Here is a 10,476-nt window from a genome sequence, read left to right as displayed (position 1 = left end):
ATACAAATCAACACCCTAGAGATTATAGTAAATAAAGCGCACATAAGACTTTTCACTATGTTTGTAATTATTCATGTTTTAATTAATATGAAAAGATAAATCGTGTATTTATATCTATCCATATGTCATCTAGAGGTTGTTTTAGAGGTATCTTAGTTATTAAGTGATTGACTATTACCAGTAGCATCCATTCTACATTAGTCGTCGGAAATGAGCTTATAATTTTAAATATGTAAGTGTGATATAAATCTAAATCAAAAAAAATTGAATCAGTAATTTTAAATAATAAATATCTCTCATATTACTAAAAACTATATTAATATAATAGTTGTTGTCATTGCTGTGGTTTGAGTTAGTGCTATTGCACACTTTTACTCTTTTATGGTTGGGTTTATGGTTTATGGCTTATTCCTGCCCCACACTAAGCTTTAACTATAGTAGAATTATTATCATTTATTTATCTTTTAACTGATGACGGACCGTAGATCAGGATATCTTCATGTGCGTACTAGGGTGGACTTAAGGTTTGTTGGGGCGGGGTTGGGCAGAGTCTCGACTTTAAAATTTTACGTATACAAGAGAACTTGTATTTATCAATAAATATATCGTAAATAGCCATGATATTTTAATTTTTAAAAAATCTTTATTATAATCTCATATTATCCGAAACTGAATATTTTGAAATTATTTTTTTTTTTGACTAACAAAATTTAATTTTGATCCGAACTCTTATCAAAAATATTGCAAAACTTTTCCAAAATGTTACCTTCTCGTAACCTTCCCAGCGATGTGAAAACTGAGTTGAACAGCATTGCGAAGAAGCTCGTCGCCAATGGAAAGGGTATTTTAGCAGCCGATGAATCAGTTGGAAATGTAGGCAAACATTTCTCTGAAATCGGCGTAGAGAACACAACGGAAAACCGTCGCTTATACCGACAACTATTAGTGACTACTGCTCCCGATATTGCGCCATATATATCTGGTGTAATTCTGTTTGAGGAAACTTTATACCAGAAAACAGACAACGATGTACTGTTTGTTAATGTACTGCGTGATAATGGAATTATAGCTGGTATTAAAGTAGATAAGGGGCTATCGCCGTTAGACGGTACAGAAAATGAAACGACAACCTTAGGCTTAGATGACTTAGATGAGCGCTGTTCAAAATACAAAAGGGATGGTGCAGATTTTGCTAAATGGCGTTGTACACTTAGGATTAGTGACAAAACTCCAACACGTAAGGCACTACTGGAAAATGCAAATGTGTTAGCGCGTTATGCTGATATTTGCCAACAAAATCGCATCGTGCCAATTGTTGAACCAGAAGTGCTTACAGAGGGTGACCATAATTTGGAACGTTCACGAACAGTTGCCGAAAATGTTCTGAATCATGTGTTTGCTGCTTTGTCTGACTTTGGCGTATACTTACCAGGCATTTTGCTGAAAACTCAAATGGTTCTGCCGGGTAATACGTGCCCATTCAAATTTACAACAGAAGATATAGCTGCAGCTACAACAGAAGCTTTGTCTAGCCGAGTGCCAGCAGCTGTACCTGGAGTTGTGTTTCTATCTGGTGGTCAATCAGAAGAAGATGCGACTGTTAACTTAAACTCCATTAACGCGCTTCAAAGCTGCCATTGTAAGCCAACTGCTGATCACGAGAGATGTAAATGTGATAACACACCAGCATTTCCCTGGAAATTAACATTTTCGTTTGGACGCGCATTGCAAGCATCTGTTTTGCGTGCGTGGAGTGGTAAGAAGGAATCGGTTGAATTGGCAAAAGGAGAACTGCTAAAGCGCTGTAGAGCCAACAGCTTAGCAACTCAAGGGGACTATGAACCTGGATCAATCCCAACTTTTGCTGGCAACGTTAATTTATACACTGCAAATCACAACTATTAAACCGAGTTATTCCCAGAAATTTCTTCACAATACATCTACAGGTTACTGTAATAAAAAAGTTAAGTTTTGCAATAAAGTAGTTCGGAAAAAAATTTTTTTTTTCTATTTGCACCGCTAAAGAAATTAGTTAGCCCATTAGTAAATAATTTTTTTATTATTTTAATTCTACTGCCTGCGCACGCTCATCTGCATCGGTGTCAAGATTGCCGTTTAATTTTATTGCGATTTCTTCCGTTTGCCATCCATCATTAGATGTGAGCCAGAACACCATGCCTAATAGTCTCACCGCTGACAAGGCGTGACGAGAGTTGAGAACAAGGGATGAGAGGTGCAATGCTTTGCCACTTATGGCAATGGAAAATAAAATGAAATTAAACTCATATAAACATAAATTTATAAACGCGCTATGTGCACTGTTGCAACCGATCTTGCATAGCAGCGCGATCAGGATCATTACTTGTCGTAGTTGTGATAGCGTTCGTTGTAATTGTTGCAGATTTAAGTGTTGCGCTTACACTGCACTCATAACTGCAGTATCATGCAATCCGGAGAATGTCATTCAAATGGAACACCAGCCAAGAATTGCACAGATAAATCATTCTGAGTGCTCGTTAGTTGGTTTTAACCTTTGCTTGATTACTTACGGGTACGGAGTACTTAGCAGGAGTTTGTGTGCGCATTCCGTTCCATGCTGCAGGCTGAATAGGAACTGGTGAGGCACGTTGCAGATATATTTGCAATGCAGCAGCGCAGTTTTAAAATTGATGAAATAGATCACTTATATTATTTACGGTATTTAAATTAAGAGTTTAAGCGTACTTTTTGTTGCTGTCGAAATCATTACCACGTAAAGAGATGTAATGATGCAGTCAGTGTATACTTCGATTACAGGGTGCCAGGATGTTCATTTATTAATTCGATCTGATGACTTTAAATTATGATATGTAAAGTAGAGTAATAGATTTGTATGTTAATTATTTTAGCTATCAATGAATTTAAATTTTGCGCCAAATTATTATAGTCACTAGTTCTGACTACAATCTCAGCAATAAACAATTCACTCACCAAAGTTTTTCGACAATAAACTACAGAAGTTCTACACCAATCGAACTTTGCAATTATTCAAAAACTAATAAGAGAGTATGAATAATAATGGACAAAGTACAGGTATACTTAATGAAAAATGAGTGTTAATGAAGACAATTTTTGTTCTAAAATGTACCAAAAAACCACAGATACTATTCTGCACTTTAAACAATTGTGATAGTATATATAGCAATTAGTCAATAAGATGGGTGGGACCCTGTTGTACCTCCAGTTATGAAAGAGTAAAAGTGCCCAGTTGTGGTGACTCGAAAAAAGGATCAACATACATCAACATACATATATAGCATTTACAATTATATTTAATATTATATTATATATAATTAATTATATATATTAATATTATATATATTATATTATATATACAATTATAGTGTATAGTACAGCCCCGTTAATAAGATGACTTGATTTTTTTCAAAAAACGCTTTGTGTTTTGGTAGTCGAAGTCGAATTCGAAGTCAACCCAAAAACCTGATTTTCAACTTCAGTGATTTTGACTTCGGCGTTATTATGCCCGTTAATGAGACCATAGATAACAAATAAACTGTCAACTTACACCATTTTAAAGTCGTGAACCCTTCCAAATTGAGTTAGTAAAACAACAAACAAACAAACAAACAAACACAACAATAACATCAACACCACACAGCCATTGAACTAAGCATAAATAAAAACAACAACGCAACCCCTCATCTAACCGCTTTAGAGATATGAGATACTGGTATGAGCAACAACAAAAGAAGAATAGAAGAATAACAATCTGAACTAAATAACCACTACAACAACACTAACAACACTTAACTTTAATATTGCCCATTAACAACAACAGTAGCAACAACAACAATATGAATCACTGAGATATCACTAAGATATTGCGTTGCCCATGCCAGCCCGAAAAGAGGTTAGGTTTGGTAAAATGTGCGAAATATCACAACTTGGCACTCGCAGACCATCGACGAGACAGCAGAGGGCGAGATAATCAGCCAACGAATATGTGTAAGCGTAACGAGCAGTTACGAGAGATTGGCAACCCCTTTTCATCTCATATCAAATAGAGGTAGAGGAGTAGAACGAACGATTCATAAAATTGTTACGCCAAATAAATTAAAAATTTTGAAGTATTTGGCGTGAAATTGAGATTTTAAACTTTTTAGTTTTTATTTTGAAATTTAGAATTTCGAATCGGATGTATGCGATGAAGGATTCTGCCTTATTTATGTAAGTTCACGATATTGAAACTTTAAGTTTCCCATTGTTTATACGCGTATGTCGTATGTATTAGTTGAGAGTAGAATATAATTTTATAATATTTACATTGGAATGTTATTCAAATACCGGAAAAAAATATTCAAAGTCTATGTTTTGCAATACCCACGGGTATATTAAGTATCACTAAAATGTATGATAAGATAAGAAAAAAATTTAACGGGGTAACCGGCTCCGAACGGGATGGAGCACCGCGACGATAGTTGAGCTTCTGTGCTGCTACAGACCCTAGCCGAACAGAAGACATTCCATCCTTCGAATAAAAGCCAAAATGTTAGCCGTTGATCAATAAAATGATAGCTCATTTTCACCGATTTCAGAATTTTCTTCTTAAATCTCTTAAGGTGTAGGATAGACAACTTTCTTGAAGATACTAATATCGTTTCAACTGATATCAACTGAAAATAGTTATATCTTTATTTCTGAAGACTGCATTAAAAACAAATTTTATTTTCTTCTTTTCACTTGGTTGCGAATCCATGTGTTTGAGGATATACGTAATATGTTAAGTTTTAAGTTTGGTTTTAAAATACAAAGCTAAGCAGATGAAGTGAAGATAAAAGCACAAAGTTATTAAGAGTATTCTTCTTCTTTGTACCCGAAATTTTCTAAATAATTTCTAATGTCAATTGCTCATGTCAATTGCTGTCATTATCACGAAATATTGAGTTTCAATTACTGTCTGAATCATGGGCAGACGTTAAAGACTAAAATGTATCCAAACAGCTTTTCATCAAGAAAACACTAATAAAACCCTCACAGTCTTCGGAACTCAAATTCAATATTTCTGGGGTTATAACATATTAGAGTTAATTTTTTTTTTTTATGTAACAAGTACTGTTTTTGTGTCATCCTGAGTAGTGTTTATACTGCAAACAGTATGATAGATGGATCATATATAAGCTATAAATGTTGTAAAAGTAAAATATCATAGTGAATATTGTTGAGTACATTTAACCTATTTGTTACAGAGCAGAGCTAGGCATTTACCAATTTATTTTGTACCAAAACACAATTGAACTTTGAGGTCTCTGATTTCGAAATGTTACCTCAAATGCACGCTACTCATGTCGAACGATAGGCAACAATAATCAGCTGTATTGATTTGACTTTAATCGAATGAACTTGTATTAGCGGATAGCCAGCCATATTATCGAATACAGACACAAATATGCATTCTTAAAAGTATTACATGTGTTATATAGTATATATCTATATTATTACTGTATCACCTTCATTGATTATATGTAGTTATATATATGCAAAACTGCTGTGAATTCCCTTTAATAGAGTTAAAAGGATTTTTATTGATGTTTTGGGAAGTTATGCGCTTCTTTGTTCTACAACTGCTACTACTCACACTTTGGGATTACGATTCTTCCGCGAGCGAAGTAGGCGTTCTTAACGTTTGAAGATTTTGTTTACGCGGTGTTTTTGGTTTCTGTTTTCTTCTGTTTTCTTCTGCTTTTTCCTAATTCATTTGTTTCGACTGCGAGTCATTAATATTGATCCAGCGATCAATTCTGCGGCTTATTAAGTGTTACACCGAAACGTTTATGTAGACACGAAAAAGTGTGACATGCGAGAATTTGCCGTAAATCAACCTGTTACCTCCTCAAATAAGCGATGATCATGTTTCGGGTACATTCTTTTGGCCCAAAAAAAAAGTTTTAATACTGAAACAAAACACAAAGAAAAAAAATGGGAAAAAAAGGTTTGACTGGAATAAAGTCGAAACAATAATTAAGAAAGAGGTTAATCGATTTTAAATCGGTTTCGATGGCATTTTGATCGCTGTTACGCACAGACACGGGTTAATACATAAATCACCTTTCACAGATACTTTTGTGTATGCAGATAGATACACTTGTAGTTCTCCGTTGAATAAATAATTTAAATATTATCTTTTCGATACGTAAATAAACAAATAACGCATCAGATCATTTTCGAGTGTTAAAACATTTTATTTTCCTTAACTTTAGTGTATCAATCCATTCGTACCTTGGTGCTTTCGGATGGTTGACGGTTGAGAGAAATCTACATACATTGTGACCGAAAAGTTTCCGGAAAATTTTAAATAAAACGCAAAATTCTTAATCTTCATCAATATTTATTTTATCTCCTTCAAAATATGCTCCATTAGAAGCGATACACAAATGCCAACGTTTCTTCCAATCATCAAAACATTTTTTATTAGGCGCTTTCCGGTATGGCTTTGAGTTCCCTCTGCGAATTCTGTTTTACGTCTTCTATGGATTCAAAACGCGTTCCTCTGAGTGGTAATTTGAGGTTGGGAAACAGGAAAAAGTCACACGGTGCAAGATCAGGTGAATACGGTGGCTGTTCGATGGTATTTATTGAATGTTTGGCCTTAAAATCGTTGATAATGTTGAACAAATTGAGGTGAATCGGAACAAGCCGGGCGTTGACACGTCGCATACACAAATTGTCCACCAAAATCAAACGAGCCATCTCACGACCGATGCCTAGCTCTCGTGCTATCTCTCTAACACTCACATGAGGATTTTTGAACACGATTTCCTTTGCCTTTTCAATGTTTTCGTCGGTGGTAGAGGTCGAAGGTCGTCCAGAACGCGGCATGTCTTCGACGGTCGTACGACAGTCCTGAAAGGCTTTGTACCACTCATAAACTTGAGTTTTCGATAAAACTGATTCCCCATAAGCCTTTTGTAGCATTCGCAACGATTCTGCACACGAAATTTCGTTCGAAAAACAAAATTTGATGCAAACTCTTTGTTCAATATTTTTTTCCATTGTTTTTTTCGCAACGCACTACTGAGGTGAACTGGTTTCAACAGCTGCCGTAAACGAACTGTCCGACAGATCGCGCTCATTTTTGGCATAGTAATTAAGGACAGTGCTGCCAAAACTACATAAACTTAAAATATCGAAAAATATACAGCGCGCGAATTTTAAATGAGAATTTCCGAAAGCTTTTCGGTCACAATGTATGTGCCTGAAAAACTGTCATCTTGGTGTGTTAACATTTTATTATGTCAATTTGACAATTTCAATTCATTTCTGCAATTTTTCACTTTCACCTTTTTTCTGAAGGAACAATGCCAAGTCTTGTTAACACTTCGTCATTTTCAAACAAATTCACTGAACTGGAAGCACAAACACAAAAGCCGGAGAAATGGGTGAAGTCAGTGTATGCAGTGTATGCAGCGAAGGCAGTGAAGGCAGCGAAGGCAGTGAAGTGAAGTCCTTTTGGGAAAACATATTTTGTTTTGGTTTCTAAACTTGTAAACATAAACATAAATCATGACATCGGGGGCTAATGTTTAAAAAATGGAATAAATTAAAACCGAATAACAAAAAATATGTCAGGAGTCGTATGCGTACTTCGATAGCCCGATTATCTTCTATAAGCAGTGCGCAGTGAGTGGTGCTCGAAGAAAAGCGAAAGACACGTTGTTAGCGTTAAATGATGTGTGAAATGAAATGAATTTGTGTCCTTCGGGATAATAAAATTATCAAAGCTCGCAGTACTTGCATTTCTATGACATCCGCAATTGAAATGACAAATCAGCTACGTAATAACGTCAGATTCCATGTAATTTATAAGGGTTTATTTGCATTTTTTTAAATTAATTTGTATCTCAACAATAGATATGATTTCATTACTAATAATTTTAAAGGGCTTGTGTTTATTTCAAGAATATTAATTAAACAGAACAAAAAATAATAAAATAAAAATATTTAATAAAAGTTTAACAAATAAGGAATGTGTGAGAAGCTAATGCTCCGATACGAGATAAAAGCACTGATAGCTATGGTAATGATTATGCTGATGATGTTAAGGAAGATCAGGATGATGATGAATATATTTATGATGTTGATGATCATAATAATGATTATGACGATAATAACGATAATGGTGTTATTGATGATGGTGACTATGAGAATGATAGTCACGATGGTGATGATAGTCTTCATGGTGTAGCTAATGACGATATTTATGATAATAATAATCCTGATATTGATGATAAGTAAAGTGCTGTTGATAAAGACAGTGTTATAGATGATAATGAAGATAATTATGATGAAGATGATAATGGCGATGATGAAAGTGTTTTATTTGCAGCACTACAAATCGTGCAGACGATAAATCTAACTTGTTATATCCAACGATGATGATAATGATATTTACGATGATAATAATGATGATTATGATTATGACGATTATGGTGTTGCTGATGGTGGCAGCGATCAAAGTGTTTTACTTACAGGAATTTGTTGTATCAAACAATGATTATGATGATTACATTAATAATAATGATTATGGTCGTAACCTTTTATAACACAATAATGGTGTTTGTAGTTAATTAAACTTCATAACAATTCATAAAACGTTTGAAAAGTTTTCAGTTACAGTTTCTAGTTTCTTTTGTTTTGAGGATGCCATATCCACTAGGTACTTTCTCGAAATATTTGATTATTAATGAAACTAAATAGGTACTAGATACAGTAATTTATCGAACACGGTAGATTTAATTTAATCTACTTCGAGGAGTGTAGATCCAATTTAGAACAAGTCTACTCAATTGCACGTAGGTTCAATGTTATTTGTATTCCACAGAAAGTTGTATGTCTACATACTTACATAATGTTTTGAACCTTGAAATATTTCGTGGAACTTCTAAGTCCATGCCCTAATTATGGTTAGCTTCCATCTCACCTAACTGAGTAATTTTCTATACTTCCACTGATTAAATAATTTGAGTTCAGAATCTAGGCAACAAAATTCACATTGAAAATAGTTTTTTTTATTGTTTTTACAAAGAAAAAATAACAGCGAGCGGAAAGAGATTCGCTGGTGAGTATTGCAAATTAATAATTTAGTTTTAATGTGTCTTCAGCAAATACAGCAAATAAAATTGACAACACGCGAATGCCTCATTAACGTTTTAGCAACATTTACCAAAGTCAGCGTTGTTCGTAATGTATTTATTTTATGTTAATTTTCCTATCAATTCCGTTGATGAAGCGAAAGCAGAAGAAGCAGGAATTCCTTCGGCAGAACGGTGCCATCGCTGTGGACTTCTAAGCTTTGAGTGTTGCTGGCAAACGCAAAAGTTTGCAGCTCATTATGAATCATTATTGTCTTTCAACATGTGCCTTCGATGTGCTCGTATGTCTGTTGCAGTTTAAACTTGGTGCCAACAACTTTGACTATAATCGAGTGTTCTTTGCGCGCCTCTTCACTGGCCACCGGTGCTGCCATGGCTTGCAGCCATCATACGATGTTCGACGTTGGCTTAACCCGCTACTGCGCTAACAAAGTGACTAACTCTGCTCCGACGTTACTGGCTTTTGCCAGTAACTTTTTTTTAGTTGCGGTGTCACTGTTCGCTGCGGTGGGGTGTTGAAGTATTCCATTTAATTGTTGCAATGTTATTAGTTGCAGTAATAATTCATTTTGGCTCATCTTCGCTTCAATTAAAAATAACATGTCCGCTATCAACTTTCGATCTGATCGTCATGATGATGAGTAAATTGCATGAGTACAGATAACGCTTGGCTAGCGAATACTATCTTCAGTTCAGATATGAGTAGCTGTACTTGTATGCATATACTTAATCACATAGGAAGGTATGTGTCCGTACAGTGTTGTTTGCGTTTTTATTCCCTACCTTAATGTTATATTAGCAATTGCCATTAAGTCTGCTTACTGACAAAACAGATAATTACACTTTTTTTTTTGCCTTAATCCCAGTTTTTATTTGAAAAACTTAGTGCCAGAGAAAAACAAAATAATTTCGAAAAAAGAGCTCGAAATTTTAGGACATTTAGAATTAATTATTAATTGTTAGATTAATTATTATTTTTAATTATTATTTATTAATTATAATTAATTATTTTCAATCATACAAGATATATTCTCTCTCACTTACATTTTCTATAATTTTTCTAGCACGAAATGGCGTCACTTAGATTGATGTGAATATATAAAGCAAATTTAAAATATAACTTTGTCAGATTTTTAGCTTAGATCCTTTTTTTGAATAAAAATAATAACAACAATGAACAAATTAAAAATCAGAGATCAAGTGCATTTGATACATAAAAGATTCCTTAAAGTTTTTTTTTCTAGATTTTTAAAACTGTTAGCCTTCAAATCAATAAATATGTACAATAATATGATGGGTCATTAATAGTCTTCTATATAACTTTTAC

General features: G+C 34.2%; 1 protein-coding gene across 1 annotated transcript; it reads left to right on the top strand.

The window, feature by feature from the left end:
- Positions 1 to 687: 687 nt before the first annotated feature.
- LOC119690281 (fructose-bisphosphate aldolase C-like) lies at positions 688 to 1,988 on the top strand. The gene has a single exon (XM_038105307.1). The coding sequence runs from the start codon at positions 760 to 762 to the stop codon at positions 1,903 to 1,905; it is 1,146 nt and encodes a 381-aa protein (XP_037961235.1). The 5' UTR covers positions 688 to 759; the 3' UTR covers positions 1,906 to 1,988.
- Positions 1,989 to 10,476: the final 8,488 nt, after the last annotated feature.

Source organism: Teleopsis dalmanni, chromosome X (genome assembly GCF_002237135.1).
Source record: "Teleopsis dalmanni isolate 2A chromosome X, ASM223713v2, whole genome shotgun sequence".
Classification (NCBI taxonomy): Eukaryota; Metazoa; Arthropoda; class Insecta; order Diptera; family Diopsidae; genus Teleopsis; species Teleopsis dalmanni.
This window is presented reverse-complemented; position numbering and strand designations above follow the sequence as displayed.